This window comes from Macrosteles quadrilineatus, unplaced genomic scaffold, assembly GCF_028750875.1.
Source record: "Macrosteles quadrilineatus isolate MER2022 unplaced genomic scaffold, UCM_ALF_1.0 Scaffold_4__1_contigs__length_99947679, whole genome shotgun sequence".
In the NCBI taxonomy this organism is placed as follows: domain Eukaryota; kingdom Metazoa; phylum Arthropoda; class Insecta; order Hemiptera; family Cicadellidae; genus Macrosteles; species Macrosteles quadrilineatus.
Window position 1 is genome coordinate 19,501,217 of NW_026542597.1, and position 20,598 is coordinate 19,521,814.

The following is a 20,598-nucleotide window of genomic DNA, read 5'->3' on the forward strand; positions in this document are numbered from 1 at the left end:
CTTTGGAAACGTCTAGTAGGGACAACGTTGAATACCTATCCTTACACGTTTATTTTCAAATTACAAACTTATCTCATTGTACTAAAAATTAATAATGAGTTAGTGAATGGTGTTTTATTTACCAGCAAACTACAAAACCAAGTATACACATTTTACTCCATCAGAAAATGAAAACATTAAAAATACACGGATTAAGCGAGTGGTGAGTTATTTAGCAGCAAATTAATAAACCAAGTCTACATATTTTATTTTATCTGAAAATGAAAATATTAAAAACACACGGGATTAGCGAGAGGTGAGTTATTTAGCAGCAAATTACAAAACCAAGTCTGCATATTTTACTTGATCAGAAAACGCAAATATTAAATATACAGTGGATTAGCGTGAGGTGAGTTATTTAGCAGCAAATTACAAAACCAAGTATGCATACTTTATTTTATCAGAAAACGCAAATATTAAATATACAGTGGATTAGCGTGAGGTGAGTTATTTAGCAGCAAATTACAAAACCAAGTATGCATACTTTATTTTATCAGAAAACGCAAATATTAAATATACAGTGGATTAGCGTGAGGTGAGTTATTTAACAGCGCCGGTCACATGCAAGGGGAGATAACAACGTAAGATCAGCCCGGAGAGACGCTGGCCTGGAAGGTGATGCTAAAATATCGCCCCTCCCCCTCCCCCCACACTGGTCAGCTCTGGACCCGACATGTGTGAGGGAATATTCAAAATCCTTTAATTTTCTTCCTTTGACCCTCACAAGGTTCGATTTTCTTTGGCTCCTTCTGCTCACAAAATATAATTAAACTTTGAGATCGAAGTGCTTGATGTAGGATCGCAAAGGTCTCGTTCCGATAATTATTTTTCCTTTTACAGGGGTAATTGAATATACAAGCAGTTGTTAAATCGATTTCAGAAATGAAAATATAAAGCGTATGTATAAAACCCTCTTTCTAAAAATTATTTTTGTTATATATTTAATCTTAAAATAATTATGAAAACCTGAAAAACTGAGTACTCAGATGTATGAATGTAACAGTTATTTCTAATTTGAATATGTATGACAGTTTTATAAGTCTTTTACATAAATATACTGACAGTCCACCGGAAAAAAGGTCGGTAAACAATCGACGTATTTGAATGTCTGAAGCACATTCACATATCGAGATGTCCGGTTCGTTAGAGCCGGAATATTCAATTGGATTTCTCAGTTTAAAGTTGTAAGCAGTATATTCCAAGGTGTCCAGATAGCCCCCCCCCTACACATCCCCAGGCTAATACGAGCTTCATATTTCCTACAAGGGGTGGAATACCTATGTGAGAGCGGGGTTTGGTGATACGTATCTGGTGACCGGAAGAATTAAATATTTCTCTTCTTTCGTATCGCACTACTTGTTCTAAATGTTTTGATTTCATGGTTGTGCACTTTTGTTGGTTATGGGATGAAACTTAGATCGTTAATTTGTTGTGCACAAATATTTGGGAGTAAGTGAAAATATTTGCTTAATTTTTCTAAAATACCCCTTTCGGTAAGTGTAGAGATGGATGAAAACCAACACGTGATAGATACAAGTATGAATAAATTGTAATTGAAGTTATTAACAACTCCATTAAAGCATTTTCCAAGCTTTTTGAAAGATATCAAAGTACTTGGATAAAAAAAACAGGTTCCCGATTTCACAATTCGAAGATATGTCTAATATCACTATCCAAAGTATATTTCAGTAGAAAAATGTAAAAATTGTAGTAAATATTTCATTTCAAAGTAAATAAATCGATTAAATAGCTACCTAAGTATAAAAAGTTAATTAGCATATTATGTTTACCTTTTTGATGGCGTAGCCGTGACGGTTGTGTAGGTCACTATACTCCGTGCTGTTCACGCATGTAGCGCACATCAACACCTGAATACAACAAATATTATCAATGCTATGTAAAATCATACACCTCTAAAGTCTGACAACGATGAACCCACACTTTCAAAAGTGTCCCAGTTTAATGTTGCACGCAAACGACGAACCCGTACACATTCAAAAGTGTCCTAGTCCCAGTTTAACGTTGCACACAACAACGAACCTGGACACATTCAAAAGTGTACTAGTCCCAGTTTAACGTTGCACGCAAACGACGAACCCGTACACATTCAAAAGTGTCCTAGTCCCAGTTTAACGTTGCACGCAAACGACGAACCCGTACACATTCAAAAGTGTCCTAGTCCCAGTTTAACGTTGCACACAACGACGAACCTGGACACATTTTTAAAGTGTCCGGAGTTGGCGTTGCACGAAACGACTAAACCGGAAACATTCAAAAGTGTCCTAGTCCCAGTTTAACGTTGCACACAACGACGAACCTGGACACATTTTTAAAGTGTCCGGAGTTGGCGTTGCACGAAACGACTAAACCGGAAACATTCAAAAGTGTCCTAGTACCAGTTTAACGTTGCACACAACGACGAACCTGGACACATTTTTAAAGTGTACGGAGTTGGCGTTGCACGACACGACGAAACCAAACACATTCAAAAGTTTCCCAGTTGATCGTTGCTCGCGTGTGTCGTTGTCCTACTTTGGCGTGGTCCCCTTTTCTTTCCTTTAATTCTAGTACCTTGCATTTGCGAATTTACATTAATTAATTGATTATTGGTATCTTAACATATTTAACTATCCGTGCATCTCTAACCTGAGTTATATTCCAATTCAAAACTACAAACGAAAACATTTATTTACACAAACGCATTAGGTCCTTTGTCTCAGAATCTCATTCAGAATACCAACAGAATCTTTTATAAAACTTATAGCAAAATTGGCTTATGATTATTTTATTACTGTACCTGTGGACATTGCAGACAGCGATAGAGGTTTCCCACGATGGGACAGACACGACAGAACACGCATGCCACGTCGTGTGAGCCCACAGGGGCGAGGGCTCGGGCTCGACTCTGGACACAGTGGGCTCGTCTCTTGGCAGCATCCGCGAGCTCACATCCTCTACAGAATGGTCCTCTGGCCATGCAACACGTACAAGTAGACTAGAGAGTATGGAAAAATCGCAAGTACGCGGTTTAAAATAGAGACACCGGTGTGGTAAACTGGGGAGGAATCATCGACTTCTGTCTGTAGTAAAGTAAATATTTCGTATTTTTAAGCAGTCAGCTTTAAACAGAACCAAATTGAATGCACATCTTAGAGAGTAGGAAATTATTTGTGGGCAAATAAAAGATACTATACTATACTAGGAATGGTGAAGTTGGTTCGTTATAAGAAAGAAAACAGCGTTTTACAGCAGTGTACTATATTTGTAGCTTAATTGAACTTGTCTTTTACACCACGGAGGAGTATACTTCTCCGAGTGTTTTAAAACTGAAAACTACTTTGCGGCGGGTAATAAGTTTATTTATTGAATACCAGTCCATCTATAATCAAAGGATAAACACTATTTATCTTTCAGAAAGTGACGAATCACATCTTTACCTGCAGAGAGGACACGTCAGCAGACGATCTGTGCCGAGGTCCTGAGAGTCCAGCTGATGTCGAGCAACTTGCACCATACAACGGGTGTGGACAGCGTTACCGCATCCGTAGCGACAGTGGACAACTAAAACAATATCATGACAATGTATAATGTAAATTGATTAGCTCAGCTAGTGTTCGTCTCACTACTAATTTGGCCACTATATCATAGAAGTGTTGCTGTCCTTTTGCCAACCAACTTGATGGCTTAGCTTTTTGAGCAGACCGGTGATTCCGCTCAATACTACAGGTCTTCTTAAAGACAGTGAGTTATTTCTTTCTTCATCAATACCTAAACTGCCATCTGGTCTTGACCATAGACAGCGAAGTATCCTTGTATAAGCCAAATGGAACAAACCGTAGGAGATGGTAGTGACAGTATGCGGCTGGTCTCAAAACAGCAAGTTCTTTCTAAGCCCAAGACGACCCGTATTCTGAGCCTGACGAAACTGTAGCATTGTACATTTTCCAACCAATGTGCTTCAAAACCGTGGGCTCAATAGGTTAAAGAGTAGTTATGGCCAATACCTACTAGTCTGATCCACACAATTTTAAAGACAGCAAGACAGCAAGCAAAGTGTCTTTTTTGCCAACCAGTTTGCTTCAAAAACGTCTTTGCTCAGTGGGCAGACATGTATTTTCGAAAAAAAAACACAGTTAGGACCTACAATATCGCTATTTCGTATCTCTGCTTTATTAGATTGGACCCTTGAACCAGTGGAAGTTTTCCAACACGGACCCAAAAAGACCAGTGGATGTACATTGGTTTAAATCAATTGTGCAGGTACATTGAGTCAAATGGAACATATTTACCTAATCAAACAATGGTAATCTAACAGTGTCTATCTAACTTGTGGTGATAGCACAACATCCGAGTTTGACTTTATTAAAAACTAGCTGTACCCGCGGGCTTTGCCCCGTTTAACTTCTTAATTTTCAAGATGAGCTCGTTCGCATGGCTCAATCACATCCTGATTGAAGTTCGTTCGCTACGCTCACTCACCTTTAGGTTGCAAATTAGCTGTTGTCATAAATTAAAAAAAAACAATAGTGCTGCACCCTGTTGGTAATCCTTGTAACTTTAATGCTATTGAACATCATAGAACAGAACCAACTTGTTTAATTGAAACAGCTTTTAAGATTCATTAATTCCATTTAAATATGAAAAATCATAAGGTTAACATGGGAAACTCCAGAGCCACTGGGGCGGAGCCCGAAAGCCCGATCAGAATAAAAACTACTTAGTTTTCCTATTTAATTGCCAAAGGATCGGTGTACAGAATTTCAGCCTCCTAGGTAAATGGGAAGTGGGAGAATTAGTGATGAGTGAGTGAGTGATTGAGTCAGTGAGGGCTTTGCCTTTTATAAGTATAGAAGATTAGTTGCCTTAACAATTAAAAGAGATAGAATTATCTCACCAGGTAGTTGGGAGTCTCCAAAAGGCAGAAGGCAGATAGGACAAAGGTCTTCAGACTGAGGAGGTCTTCTGGCCACCACAGCTTGTTGCTCTGCCCGGGCCCTCGCTGGCTTGCGGGGAACTGTCCTCGGCAGTCCCCGGGGCTCCAGCAGATCGCCCAGCTCTCTGGGTACCAGCCCCAGCTAGGAGGGAGATCAAGGTTACAAGCACGTTATACAATTGTTGAAGCACGTGTTTGCTAGGACGTGCCGTATTTCCAAACAAACTAGAGATCGTCCAATGGTCGCAACTCTACCAAAGATATGTAATGTACAGGCTTCTCTATTTTCACCCCACGCTGTAAATAAAACATTTGATTGGTATTTCTTCCATTTGTTTGGATTTCCTGTTTATTTTTCGTTGTTATTTCGTCACCAGAATAGCAACCCCATAAGATCCATGCTATTTTTTTTATTTAAAATTAATTTTTTGTGCTTATTTTTAAGGACTTTTTGAGGCTTACATCTACGGGAAAATATCTTCCTAATAGTATACGTGGACTTTCCTGCGATGCACACGAGCTGGAAAAAAGGATTTTAAAAAACGTGCTTGTTTTTATAGGATATTCAATGAGCAAATATAAAGGGAAATACTTTCATTGACCGTGTATAAACTTCCATGCAAATAAGTGTCTGCTTCGTCCAAAGGTGGCTCATAAGTTTAAAAAATCAATAAGGAAAATTTAGACTCCAAGAATTATACAAAGTCACAAGTAGAAACAATTCGAAAGAAAACGGATTTCGGATCCCCGCGGTCCTTCGGGTATTTAGTGGATATGTTGCGCAAGACATTCTCTCCAGGGTAAATGGACTTTATCTTGAAGCCAGATTTATTCCGAATGCTCAAAACAGGTAAAGTAATTATTTTAGAAAGTACAGTAAAGGCGTAAATGTGTACACACTAACATTGGTGACATTGTAGGTTATGCATCGCATCGTCTATGCCAGTCATAGAAATTTTATGCAATTGTATGTAGTTTTGTCATCGATAATAATGTCAAATTAACAATGCTGGATTTACTATCAGGCCGACTAGGCCCCGGCCTAGATCCGCACGAAAAGTGGGCCGAAGCGTTTTGTACATATCCTTTTTCACAGAAAAATAATTTTCAATTTTTAAAAGAATAATTAGTACGATTCCGGGTGCTGTTCTTGGTACTTCTCGACTATTCCACGGGGAAGTTCCACCTAAGGGACGGATGGTGCTCGAGTTGATTTTGCCTAAGGTCACGATCCCATCAAGTACCCAATCCGGAACGTCAGCTATCAGCTTTGTTTTGGCTTTTTAAGGATAACACATACATAATTTAAGAACTAGATGAACCATAAAAAATACTATTTCATACTTTATAAAAAAAAATCTGAAATAAAAACAGTTCTAAAATTCCAAACAAGCCCCTACATAAAAGATCCTTTCACGAAAGAGTGAACCTAGGAGAAACAAAAGGTACGAAGGAAGCATCAAGTGGTTTCGAAAGGTATGAAAAGTTTATAATGAAAGCAACTGAGCAAGGGTTGCATTCCTGAGGCTACGCGAGTCCTTTTGTCGGTCCATTCATTCATCTTAGAAGGAGCAGGAGGGTTGGAGGGGAGGGGGAGGGGGCTCTCTCCACTTAATAGATCTGGATTTCTTTATGATCCCGCACTTCTTCATTTCCCGACTCTACAGGTGGTTTCCCCTCCTTCCCAACTTCTCCGACTTGCACTCTTAGTTTATACTTTTCAACGACCTTGAGAGATGCTCATTACTTCAACCCTTCACCTCCCCCTTCCCCTCTCTGACTCTCAAGACCCACTTTGTTCTCGGAAAGTTAACTTTCTAAGCCGCTCTTGCCGTAACACTTCCTCACCCTTAATCCACTTGTTCAACTCTATTTGAGCTACTCGACGGTTTATGTTACGTTTTCTTCCCTTTGATAACCGTCTGATACGATCAAATTACAATGTATTTCCAAAAAGTTTCTTTTTCTGACTGTAAACCGTTATTTCATCACTAGGGGCGAAGCCGAGGTTAAAAAATGAGCGAGGGTTGAAAATACACTTTTTGCCCATGTAATGAACTATATTTTTCGTCATTTTGCACCATTACTTGAACAAACTAAGTTACAAAACTAAAATAGTTTTAATTTAAACATAACCTCTCAAAACTACTTCTAACTTGGTTTCAATTTAATTTGTAAATGGAAACAAGCAGCTGTTTAGAAATTATTCAATCGTTTCGTCTATTACGATTGTACACTGTACATTATACTATCGATGTGTCGAACCAAGGCAACAATTAACTACGATCGATATTTACTTTCGATACATGCTATTGTGTTTACAATCGAAATTTACAACTTAGTTAACAACAACTGATTTTTACTTCATAGGGGTAAACAAATTAGGTAAACACGCTTTTCCTGCTTCATAGAGAGTAAAAATGCCACTTTAGACCCGCAACGCACGCATTCAAAATGGATATTTTTGCTGAAGTGTGACGAAAAGTATATTTGAAACCTTATCTTATTGGGGGTATGAGTTAACAAAGGAAATGCCATCAAGGGGTTAGGGGTATAGTTGCAGGTAAGCATTGGTGGATTGTTCGTGGTTCAATGTTTTATTAGTTTTAACTTAAGCTATGCATTTAATATTCATGCAATGATATGCTTTCTTTCTGGATAAACCATAGGAAATAGTTTAGAACATTTTGTAAGATGTTAATATAAAAGGTTGATTAAGCAGCGATATGTTAAAAATACATTGGCTTTAGATATTTCAATCTACTTTCTCTTCTCCAAACATACACACTAAGAAACCTTTGTATGAATACAAACGGGTCGTCTTGTAAAATGCGATATTGTTTCAAACACTTTTGGGGCTAGTGACGAATTTGAAAAAATGATCATGCAGAATTAAGAAACTATTTTAATTGAGAATGATCTGTATGCATATGCTCAGCTGTGTCGTTTACTGTGTACAAAATTAACTCAAGCTAGGAACACTGACTTGGTACGACAGCGGGTTGGACATCCTCAGTCGCAGCTTCTTCAGCAGCACCCAGCAGATGTGCAGACACAGTTCCCGCGACTTATGGTGGATCTTACAGCTGCAGTGGTGAGGATCTCCCAGTCGTACCTGCAATTAAACGGTGTACTAACACATCGGCTAAGTAAAATTTCGGCAAAACTCTAATTTCTTACACAGTAACACTTCATCCCTTCGCTTTAACAGTTGATAAATAAGCTAATGGAGTAACATTTCGTCCCAACGAAAAATTTACCAGGGTTGAGGAACGCAGTTCACTTGACTGACAGCACTGTTTCACATAACAAACGGACCAATGAGGTTCAAGGATTGAGAGAAAATAAGTAAAATTTCCTTGCTCCGAACTTTAAACAAACAGCTGTTAAGACCAATTTAATTGTCAATCAGTGGTGCAATTAGTGTTTGGTACAGTGATTCGTCACATCACACTCAGTGGCAATATAAGGTTATAAACGAATACATAACCTCTCTTTAGAAGCTCGCCAAGACTCGTACTTCAAATTTCTATGGTGTCTTTGACATTATCTTTACTCGATCGTAGCGTTAACTCCCCATACAGGGGCGAGCATGTTCGCCGCCAACACCGTCGCGAACATGCCCGTGTATGTGGGGCATTCCAGCATTACGAAGGGTTATACTTATTATTCCTTGTTACTACTTATTCTAAAGTTTGTTCAAATAACGATGGTGGTCGGGGATGGGGCCTACCTATAGCGAATGAATGCCAAACCATATTCATTGGCCGCAGGATGGTTGGACACGAGGCCAACATGAGTTAAACAAAGTGTAGTTATTTCAACACACTACTGACCTGCACTGGTTTCTCCTCGGCTTCTTGTACTATGAAGGCTGTCGGTCCGCTCTGCCTCAGCAGGAACAGAGGCCTCAGACTCGCCAACTCCTGAAGGGCTCTCACCTGGGGAGGGCACAGCTGTCTCCAGGCCGCCGCCCGTGCCATCTTCCCCACGCGTATGCACCTGTAAATTGTATGTTACTGATTATATATAATTTCATAGGCTCTACATATTTTGACGTAACGTTCTTGTCTTGTGTCTTACAGTCAGACAGATTTTTGCTATACTGTATGCAAAAGGATTCATTTACGCATTATCTTTTAGTTCATCAATTTTTATGATATTCTTTTTCGATTTCATTTGTATTTCAACACGTCATACTGTATCTATTTCATTAATTATTCGTCGTTTTAAAACTTTTAAAGGCAATGATCGTCGCAGATTTTTGCTACAACAAATTTAAGAATTGCGTAAACAAATCGCCGGAGTAAACTCACGACAGGGGATTAGGCTTGTCACAGGATAGAACTCGCTGTACGAGATCTGACGTAAAAACTGAGGCAGAACTGTCGCTTATTGTGTTTACAATACTATACAATAATATTGTCAAGTTTTACATGTTTTCTTATTCAACAAAATGTTTCTTCATAACAATAGGCTACTGTTAAGTTGAAAGCCCATAAAAATACAGGAAGGTCATTCAATTAAACGTGAAATGTACTGAAAGAATTTTATATACGAATATTAATAAGCGAGAATGTTTCTTGAAACACTGTGAGAGAATGTTTTTTCACCTCGTGTAAATCACAGGGAAAATCTAAGCATATTGTTAGAACGATATTTTTCTGTAGATGTGCAGAATCTCTTTATAAATTAAAATAGGCTCAAAAATAAGCACTATTATAAACATGAATTTTAAATTAAAATGAATTTACCTTATGGATGCAACCTTATGGGTTGCAATATGGTGACGAAATACCAAACGAAATATAAACAGAAAATCAAAAGAAAGGGAAGAAATTCCAATCACATGTTTTATTTACAGCGTGGGGTTAACATAGAGAAGTTTGAACAATAAATATTTTTTGTCAAGTTTTCGACCACAGGACGATCTCTAATTATAATAGTAAGGAAAGCTTCTCGTCTTTAAGTTCTTTTTCTCAATTTCGAAGAAAATGCAAACAGTACATTTAACATACAGTATATTTTGGAAATTTTTAGATTTCAATTATCTCAAATAAAAAGATAAATACTAGCTATACACAGAATAAAATTGAAAAGTCCCAACAAATTATGGAACAATATTTCATGTGAATTTCCAATACTTCTCTATCGAATTCCCGGAATTTCTTGAGTAGCCGCACCGCGTAGTCGTAAAACCAGATCCGTCAAACATACACAAAGTTAAAAAATTGAAAGAAAGCCGTAAAACGGGATGTCACACGTCCACGGGGCGGGGTGGACCAATTGGTTTCCCTTTTTGTTTTTACGATTCCCGGTTTACAGCATGCAGGGCTGCCATCATGTGCCACGGGGACATAAAATATCCCTTCCAATCAGGCGGGCTTTCATCAGCGTCGATTCATCCTGCGGGAGCTCTCTGGAGCTTCGTATAAACAATTTTCGAGTTTATCTCACCGTAAAGTCGTCAGGTGAGTTCGGCCTAAAAGCGTCGTCCGGGCGTCGTCCTTCATCTCGCCCGGGACCTCCGTTTACTGTTTTACTCTTCATTTCTTTAGATACTCCGAAGTAGTTTGAAGCATCGAAGGAAAAACATGTGCGATTGATGTGAAAAAATAGTAGGTGTTTTTAGAATATTTTATTTGTTTTTAGAAAAGCAAGACGATTTTCATATGTGTATTTGACATTTGTCTTCTATTATTTATGCAAAAAAATCGGCGTGGCAAAGTGTTTCAGCAAATTTAAACATCTGATTTGCTATGGGTAATTGTTTGTACCATGAAAACAAATCTACAACAAAAATTCCCAACTTTAGGACCACGTGAAGACCGTAGCCTTCATAATCTTTATTGGAAATTGTATGTTACAATTAAAAATTTTAAGTATGGACAAATATCATTTTCCTTTAAATTGTTTGTCAGTGAATAAATGTCGAATAACTTGTAAGTTAACTTATTGTCAGAGAAAAGGTGTAGAAAATATTCTGTGTATTAATAGGCAAGCATGTTTCTTGAACAACTTTTTCCCCAGCTCGTGTGCATCGCAGGGAAAATCTACGCATATTGTTAGAAATATATTTTCGTGTAGATGTGCAGAATCGCATTATAAACTAAAATAAGATCAAACATAAGCACAAAAAAATTAAATTAAAAATTAACATGGGCCTTGTGGGTTGCCAAACTGGTGACGAAATAACTAAATATAAACAGAAAATCAAAACAAATGGAAGAAATACCAACCGCTTGTTATATATTTACAACTTGGGGTAAACATAGAGAAGTCAATAATTAGGCCTACATTACATATTTTAGGTCGAATTTTCTACCACTGGACGACCTCTAGCATGAAAACTAACCTAGTAAGATAATGTTTGTGATCAGTGTTCTATGTTGATGATATATCATAGACTAACCAATACAAATAGACTTCTCATTTCTCATACCATTGTAAAATTTTGAAGCTCGTTTTTCTCGTCTGGTAAACGTTCGGTGACACTGATCGCTAGTGTCAACGAAATTTTGTTTATATTATTTAAGGTTAAAATTAATTATTTGTACCTTTCTGTTTGGTTATATAACTAGATGAGTTATTGTTTATGATCAGTTCGTTTTATTTGGTTAAACGAGGTTTTAAATTAGTGAAATGACAAGAAACAAATTAAATTGTAAACAAAACACGACCTCAACCGTGCACCGGACAGAACAATAAAGTTGTCTTCAGCTGATCTTAAGGATGAGTAATATACTAAGGGAGTATGTTGTGTTTGTAGTGTCTCGTATGATAAATTATGTAACAAATAACCGATAAACAATAAAATTGGTTTAGTGGCGTAAATTGTCAAGTTTAGTTTAATGGACACTATTTGACCACGATCGACCCAAAACAAAGTAAAATATCGAAGCGTGGATAATGTGCAATATAAAACATCAAAATATACTTTAATTGTCTTAGATTTTTGACACTTTCTTGTCTTTTGACGTTCCTCTTAACAAAAAATCCCATAAACTTTGAGTGCAAATGTTACTTTAACCTCACTAGGACGTGTGTGAAAAAGTAATCGATTTAAAATACCTGTGGTTCGTGAAATAATCCGATTTCCAGAAGTAATGAATAATAACAACACATTTCGTCGAGTGCTCTCGACATAAGTCCTAACTAAGTTAACTGATGTTGAAGCACTTTAGGCAACTTTGCCGCAGTCTTTGGCTCTTGAATTTTCAAACTCAATTGCCTCATTTGGTTGTCCGTTGAACTTTCAATAGTTAGGTTTCTTACCAAAAATATTTGTCCAACTTAAACAGATAAATATTCGTTATTTTTAGTGTAGAGATGAATGTTATTAAATTTTATAATTTATAAATGCATTTTATTCACGAATGTTATTTTGGTTGAAGCATTATTAATCAAATCAATCCATAGAATAAATACAGGAATGGTGTTTTTTAATCCACGCTTAAATTATGATACATTATTTTATATCCTTATTGGATCTATTCTACATGCAAGTTCTAATTCTTCAGCTGTTGATAGTGGAAAAAAATCCATTAATAAAATAACCTCGAAAATACAAATAAATACCTTTTCATAAATTTAAGTATGCCCACATTTCATAGAAACATTTGCTTTTCAGTACATAGGTTTCCTATTCCTCAATATAATTTTTAATGCGTACGTAAAAACAGTTTTCAATAAACGCGATACTTTATATAAACCCCTTTACTTTAAAGAGTCAGATTTAGTTTTCGAGGTGCCAATGGAAATTGTTAATTCTAGGACTGTATAACCAATTTCAACAAAGGACCGTTTACTACAATGCTATGTAAAAATTATAAAATACAGGCTATTGTAAATTAATACATGTTTTTAATCATGATTCAAAGCCAAGCAAATTACGACAATGATGCCTCCAGGAGAAATAATTATTTCTTACATTTTGAAATCTATTACAACCAAAACCGGTAATTGTCTGACCGTCAATTCAACGATATCAAACAAAAACTTGACCGGAAGTTGAATAAAAACATACATCTTCAAGCGATTTCAATTAAAATAAATAAACAATCAACAAAAAACATCTTACCTGTTTGTCGGCGCGGGTGGACTGCCGTTGCTAGGTTACCAGCTCATTGTTGGCCGGTTGCCAAGGAAGGGGCACTGAACCAAAACACTGCATCTGTGATCTATAATCTACATAACTTCCGATTTCCTGTCCAATATACAATTTCACTTTTTCATTCAACGGTAATTGTATTAGTCAATATTTATTTTTATCTGGATGTGTAATTTATTATTGACACAAAATATTTTGAGAGCTAATTGACATTACACAGATAATATGATGTATTCTGTTATTTTAATATTTTTCTTCTCATGTTTGAAATGTTTATACTCTGGGCCATTCTTGGCCTTCTAGTATATTTTAACTGTTTTAACAAAATATAGCAATACGAATAAACCTGCTTAAATCTGGAGAAACATTTCACTGAATTGTCTTGGAATGAAGTTAAAAGCAGTATTACGTAGGTATTTTGTTTATAAGTTAAGGCACTTTTGTTATGCTACTAAATCTTGTGTACAATATTGAACTTTGAGGTTAAAAGTTTGGGTTTTTACTTTATCCCCCAATAGTGCAGTAAAAATAAGAGAAAAATTCCATAAACCTAAAAAAAATTAGCACAACCGGGGAATTTGGTACAGATGTTGGGTATACCTTCCTTTTGAACATACTAAAAGTCCCCTAAAATTGAAGCTGTGCTACGGCCGCCATATTGGAAAATGGCGGCATATTTCTGTATTTTTCGCTATAGTGACTTTATTATTGGAGATACAGGAAAAAGATAAATATACAAAATGTAGTTCATCTAAAAATACACATTTTTTGTATTTATCATCTTTCTCTAAACCCAACGGTTTTTTAGTGTATTTGTGATTAAGTATATTTAGTTTTTTCTATTTATCAAAAATAGGTGAATCACATGGAAATTGACGGCTACTTTCAAGGTTTAGGATAATTCATCTCATTTAATTAAATAGTGTTATACTATAAAATCTTAAAATTTAACTTTATCTTATGAGTAAAACAACTCTGCCACAGCAAACCTGCAGACTCAGAAAATATCCATTTGGTTGGATGTTTTATTAAATGTATATAAATAAAATTAGGTTCAACAGGTACATAGGATTGCTGCTACGTGTAGCTTATTATAGCGTGTTTTTTCAGTAAAATATCAATACCTTAGTATCAAATAACTAATTTTCCAAGTTTGATCATAATACATCTATAAACAAGCAAACAACAACAGTTAACTTATTCATAAGAATAGCATTAGAGTTACAATTTAAAAATTTGAATATACAAATTTTGGTTGTGTTTACTAAACAGATGGCGATTATTTGTCACGATTCAAATATTAACTGAAGGGGGTTTCAAAAGGAGATGGAGCAAGTTATTTAAGTAATATTAACTCGTACAGAGTACCGGAAATATTGTATGCAGTGAGGTAATTAACCATATTTTTTAAAGTACGCAATAGTCGTATTAATATTTTATCCTCATTTTGTACCCATTTAATAATTAACATTTTAATATTTTGCTGGCACTACCAGCTAGTATCACTCTGATATCAACTAAGTGGGATGAATAATTGTCGTAAACCTTGATAACCATCGATTGCATGGGTTTCACCGATTTTTGATAAATAAAACTAACTATACTTAGTTTTCAAACTATGCTATACTATACTTAATTAGTTACCAACATGAACTAGACACGAAAAACAAACTTCCAAATTTACAATGGGATGTGAAGTCTAGTTAGTGTGGTGGTGCCATAAAAGTATTAAAATGTTAATTATTAAATGGGTAAAAAATGAGGATAAAATATTAATGGGCTATTGCGTACTTTAAAAAATATAGTTAATTACCTCACTGCATACAATATTTCCGGTACTTGGTACGAATTAATATTACTTAAATAATTTGCTCCATCTCCTTTTGAAACCCCCTTCAGTTTTTTTTTTTTTTTTTTTTTTTTTTTTTTTTTTTTTTTTTTAGGGTGAGGAGGGAAAATGCTTTTACGCACACAGGTAGCCAGCCTGTAGTGTGAGACTCCTGAGTTTATCACAGACTACTCACTAAAAAACCCCCTCTACTCTGTTGGACACAGACCTGGAATTGTTTGTCACATTACTTCAAGTCAGGCCAACATGTGACCTAAGCCCACAGGGCTCGCACCGTTTCTGGCATTATTTATTTTTTGACCTACACCGCATCCCGGTCGAGGTCAAGCTTCTTGGCGCGGAGAACACCCTGGATGTAAAGTGACACACAGGTCCAATTGTCCTCACCCTCCATCATCATCGGTATGACCGTGTCCACCGACAGCAGTCCTACGAACTGTTGAGCCTCTAGGCGGGGCCTTTCCCAATGCTGGCAGTGGAAGAAAGTGTGTTCCACGTCATCGGGAATGCCTGGGCAGTATATGCAATCGGGTGACACGGCTTTGCCCATCCTGAACAAGTACGACCGGAAAAAGCCGTGACCCGTCAGAAATTGGGTGAGGTAGAAGTTCACCTCTCCGCACCGCCGATTAACCCAAGGTTGGACCTGTTGTATCAGTCGCCTGGTCCAGAGCCCCCTTGTCTCCTGTTCCCAGCTCTCCTGCCACAGCTGGAAGGTCCGGGTGCGTTCCTCAATACTTGCCTGGTCCTCCCCACGGCGCTGATAAATTGCCTTCCTCTCCGCCGCCAAAAGTTTGACGGGGATGACTCCAGCAACCACCAGGACGGCGGGTTCGGACACTGTTCGATAGGCAGATGCTACCCTTAGTGCTGCCTGACGCTGCACTCGGGCGAGCCGCATCCTATATACCTCCTTATTGAGAGCGTCTGCCCAGACCTCCGCACCGTACAGGAGCACTGACTGGACCGCAGACATCAACAGCCTTCTGCGGCTGGACCGTGGACCTCCGACATTGGCCATTAACCGACTAAGGGAAGAAACCATTTTAGCGGCCTTGTCCGCCGTACGGGTGATCTGGTCTCGCCAGCTGAGCTTGCTGTCCACCATGACCCCAAGGTACTTTGCGGCACGAGTGGTTTGGACTTCAACGTTCCCCACCATCAAAGGCACGATGGTGTCAATCCTCTTTTTAGTCAGAATGACAATCTCAGTTTTGCTCAGAGCGAGCGAGAGACCATGTTCTGCCATCCATGCGTTAATGGTTCGCATGACTCGATTTAGTTTCAGCTGGGCAAGCTCAATGCTACGTGCAGCTATTAAAGCCGCAACGTCATCTGCATACCCAACTAGGACGGTTTCCTCAGGCATCTCGGATCTCAAGAGGCTGTCGTAGGCGACGTTCCAGAGGTCCGGGCCCAGTATGGATCCTTGAGCAGCACCAGAAGTTACATCCATCGTCCTGGAGCCTTCTGTAGTGTCGTAAATGATGAGGCGGTACCGGAGGTAGTCCTCTATCATGCGCATGAGGTATGCCGGGACGTGGAAAGTGTTCTCCAGTGCGTCGAGCATATCGCACCACCTCGCGGAATTAAATGCGTTTCGCACATCAAGTGTTACAAGCAGCACAACCCGACGAGAATAGTTGTTAAACTCCTCAGCTCTCATTACGGCTCGCTTTACCTCCTCAATAGCGTCAACCGTTGACCGTCCCTTCCTGAAACCGTACTGACGAGGGGATAGATTCCCTGCAGCAACCACGGCTGAATTCAGTCGGGAACGGATCAACTTTTCCAAGACTTTCCCAGCAGTGTCCAACATACAGAGAGGTCTGTAAGAGGAGGGTAGGTCTGGGTTTCCTTTTCCCTTCCCCACGAGCACAAGCCTAGCTGTTTTCCAGCAGAAGGGAAACTTCCCCTCGGCCAGACAGGCATTGTACGTGCTCAAAAGGATTTGTGGGTTTATTGAAAAGACTTTCTTCAGGGCCTCACCAGGTACCCCATCCGGTCCAGGAGCCTTGTTGTTCTTCAGGGACAGAACGGCCGCCTCCAACTCCTCGAGACTGAAAAGCGGTACGTCGTCCACCCTTCCGAACTCCCGCAATGGACGCAGTGTGTGAGTCGGGAAAAGGGACTTTACGATCCTCTCCATAGAGGCCCCGTCCATAACGGAAGGTGGAGAGCGGGTGCCAAGCTTCTTGGTTACTATCTTGTAACCAAGGCCCCACGGATCGGAATCGACATCGTCCCTTAATTTCTCCCAGCAACTGCGTTTGCTCCGGTTAATGGCCCGGCGAAGAGACTTCCTTGCCACCTTGTAAGCGTCAGACTTAAGACGTCTATCTTCAGGTTCTCTAGCCCTGGTAGCAAGACGTCTGGCTCTCAATGCTGCCCGTCGTAGTTCTGCGATCTCGGTTGTCCACCAGTACACAGGTCGCTTATCGCACCGGGATATCCTGCGAGGCATTGACTCTTCGCAGGCCGAGACTATCAGCCTCATCAATGATGTAACTGATGTCTCTGCGTGAGCCACGCCGGATGCAGCAGGTACCACTGGCTCTCCCCGTAGTATGACTTCGGTGAATTTGGCCACGTCCAGCTTTTTGGTGTTCCACCGAACGGGCACCTGCCGAGACACGGTAGCTTGTCTCTGATGACTATCCATGACATCAAAAATGATGTACTGGTGGTCACTGGCCGTATAATCCTCTAGGACTCTCCAGGCTCGTATCCTCGGCAAGAGGGACTCAGATGCAAGCGTGATGTCTGGGATCGTTCCCCTCATTCCGGGACGCTGGAAAGTTGGCGTGTTGCCCTCGTTTATGACAACAAGTCCAGCCCTGGCAGCAAAGTCCAGGATGTACTTCCCCCGGGAATTAGTGAGAGTCATTCCCCACTCGACAGCCCTAGCATTGAAATCCCCCGCCACGACAACGTGCCCGGCGGTATCGCGCACGCTCTCTTCCAGGCGGTCTATCTTTCCACGAAAGTCACGGATAGCCTCGTTGGGGGTGAGGTATACACTAAAGTAAGTGACATCCCCGCACCGGACCCAAACGAATCCTCGGCCCTTCGCGTGACTCCTTACCTGCACTTTAGCTGTATTACGAACCCAGAACGCAGCAGTACCAAGTGTATCGGGAAACCAAAGAGATGGGTCCCTGTCCCGGTACTGATACTGTTCGCTGACCAAGAGCGCGTCAACACCGTGTTCGAGGGCAAGCTGACTGAGAAGCGCGTCAGCCGTCCTGGATCGATCTACATTGCACTGGAGGATCCTTATCTTCGTGGTTGGGCTTTCGTTTGTTGTAGTGCGCCTTTAAATGCACTGCACTGCCCAGACCCAGCTATATGTTTAGCGTTTTTATCATTGAGGCCTTTCTCCTTACAGAGGAAACAGGTCTCAACTTTACAGTCCCTACGAGTGTGACCCACCTCCCCGCATCGAAGGCAGTTCTTGCCTCGGTCGGGCCCTTCGCAGTTTCGGGAGGAATGGCCGAAATCAAGGCATTTAAAACACCTCGTTACTTCCACCCTCCGTCTCAACCTGCAATTAACCCATCCAACCCTCAAATGCTGGAGTGCCAAAACCTTACTGGCGTTTGCGTCTGCCATTTCGGCGACCGCCATCCGCTGTTGACTCCGGTTTGGTTTCGTGAGCCACACCCTCAGACTAGCCGTTTGTCCGGCAAGCTCGGGGACAGCTTTTTTTAGGGCATCAATGACGTCATCCTCCGTTGACACGCAATCCATATCCCGAACCTCGACGGACGTCTTGGGTTCGAGAGCACGAACGGTGCCCTGACCTTCCACAGCTGCCTTTAGTTCGGCAGCAAAGGCGGCTTTATCTTTAGACTTACCCAGTTCGAGGAGGACGTCCCCGTCCCGGGTTTGTCTAATCGACCGTACAACCGTGTCGGTTTGCTCTGGCTTAGCCTTGGCCTTGATAACACCCAAGACTTCGGCGAATGATCTTCCCTCCAAAGGCTTGACCAAAATTGCCTCAGTCCTGGGCTTTTTGGGCCGCGACTTTTTAGCGAGTGCCGAGCCAGGCACAGCTTGGGCCACGCCGGTCGATTGCGCCCTCACTGCCACATATGTCTTGGAGCCGACTTCCGCGTGCCTCAATTTCCTCTTCTCCTTTTTCGTAAGGCGCTTTTCCCACACAGTCCCAGATGGTGTTTCTACGACTGACCCCTTTCGGGAGCTACCCTCAATGGGTGTCGCAGGTTGCTGTGGCTGTTGAGGTTTCGCTGGAGCGGCAACTACGTCAGAGAAGGACCTAGAAGTCTGGGTCGCCTTGACCTTAACTTTAGGCTTTGCTGTCTGAACAACCTCTTCTCTTTTTGGAGGGCTTTCTGATGTAGGCCTCCTGCGTTTCTTGGAAGGTCGCGCATTGTCGTCAGGTAGGGACACCACCTTCTCGGCGATCCTTTCCATGGCCGCCTTGCTCACCAGCCGGCAGGCGAAGACAAAACCAAGGTCGTCCTCGAGCTTAGCCATGCCATTTTTAACCACTTGGTTAACTCCTCTCTGCGTCTTAAAGGTTTCAAGCATTGCCTTTATGGTCTGCTCCATGTTTCGAAGCCGGTTTTCAATGTCATTTTCTGCGTCGAGATATTGCTGACGCAGAAGTACCATTCCCGACACTTCCAAATCTAACGCTGTTGTTAGGGATTCCTCCGGCATCCCTTCACCAGACTTAGAGGGTGGTCCACCGTTTCCTTCTCCACTTGTCAAGGGAGATCCCAAAGTCAAGTCTTTTGTACACCTGAAAGATGCAGGTGGAGGGGACGTCTTCACGCCTTTCAATGTTGGCGATCTCTGGACCTTGGAGCTTCGCCCAAAAGGGTCTCGCTCTACTTCCGACTTCTTTTCTTGCTCATTCGAGCTACTTATTAAAGATGTGTTCAGGGTATTTGTTATAAAAGCCATCTTGTGTTTACCAGCGCATCGTGCGGCAAGGGGCGGCCCGGAATAGTCAGGAACGGGTATACCCTCGGGGACAGCGCCCCTACCCCAGTTCCCCGAGGCCCAACCTCCGTTTTCCCAGCACCGGATACCTGACGTGCCGGGGGTCACCCGTCACAATGTAGAGCCCGACCTCTACATCCATGCCGCACTCCCTGACCAAGGACCGAAATGGCTGGTTTCTCACGACTCACTGAGAATACCCATCGGCAGTGCAGAGCACACATCAACCCCTGCAAACACAACAGGGGCACTCCCAAGGACTCCCAGTGAGAGCGTCGGTCACCCTTTTAGTCGCCTCTTACGACAAGCCCGGGAAGGCTGCGGTTCTATTCTAACCCCGAAACCGCAGGGGCTAAACCCCCCCCCCCCCCCTTCAGTTAATATTCGAATCGTGACAAATAATCGCCATCTATTTAGTAAACACAACCAAAATTTGTATATTCAAATTTGTAAATTTAAAACTCCCATGCTATTCTTATGAATAAGTTAACTGTAGTTTGCTTGTTTATAGATGTATTATGATACAACTTGGAAAATTAGTTATTTGATACTAAGTTGTGGATATTTTACTAAAAAAACACACTATAAAAAACTACATGTAGCAGCAAACCTATGTACCTGTTGAACCTAATTTTATTTATATACATTTAATAAAACATCCAACCAAATGGATATTTTCTGAGTCTGCAAGTTTGC

The 20,598-nt window shown here is 40.5% G+C and overlaps 1 protein-coding gene across 1 annotated transcript; it reads right to left on the minus strand.

The window, feature by feature from the left end:
* Nucleotides 1-3,472: 3,472 nt before the first annotated feature.
* LOC128992787 (E3 ubiquitin-protein ligase ZSWIM2-like) lies at nt 3,473-20,044 on the minus strand. The gene is made up of 5 exons (XM_054416527.1): nt 19,947-20,044; nt 8,809-8,974; nt 7,959-8,087; nt 4,934-5,114; nt 3,473-3,600 (listed from the first exon to the last, which is right to left on the minus strand). Exons 1-5 carry the CDS (start codon nt 20,042-20,044, stop codon nt 3,473-3,475), a joined length of 702 nt encoding a protein of 233 aa, XP_054272502.1.
* Between the last annotated feature and the right edge of the window lie 554 nt (nt 20,045-20,598).

What these genes read in the sequence shown, in the direction of transcription:
- LOC128992787 (XM_054416527.1), bottom strand. Translation starts at nt 20,044, where the DNA reads ATGGATGTAGAGGTCGGGCTCTACATTGTGACGGGTGACCCCCGGCAC. An exon ending in CCGAGGAGAAACCAGTGCAG is followed by an intron (nt 8,088 to 8,808) that starts GTCAGTAGTGTG and finishes GTTTAATTGCAG; the next exon opens with GTACGACTGGGAGATCCTCA. An exon ending in TGGAGACTCCCAACTACCTG is followed by an intron (nt 3,601 to 4,933) that starts GTGAGATAATTC and finishes ATATTGTTTTAG; the next exon opens with TTGTCCACTGTCGCTACGGA.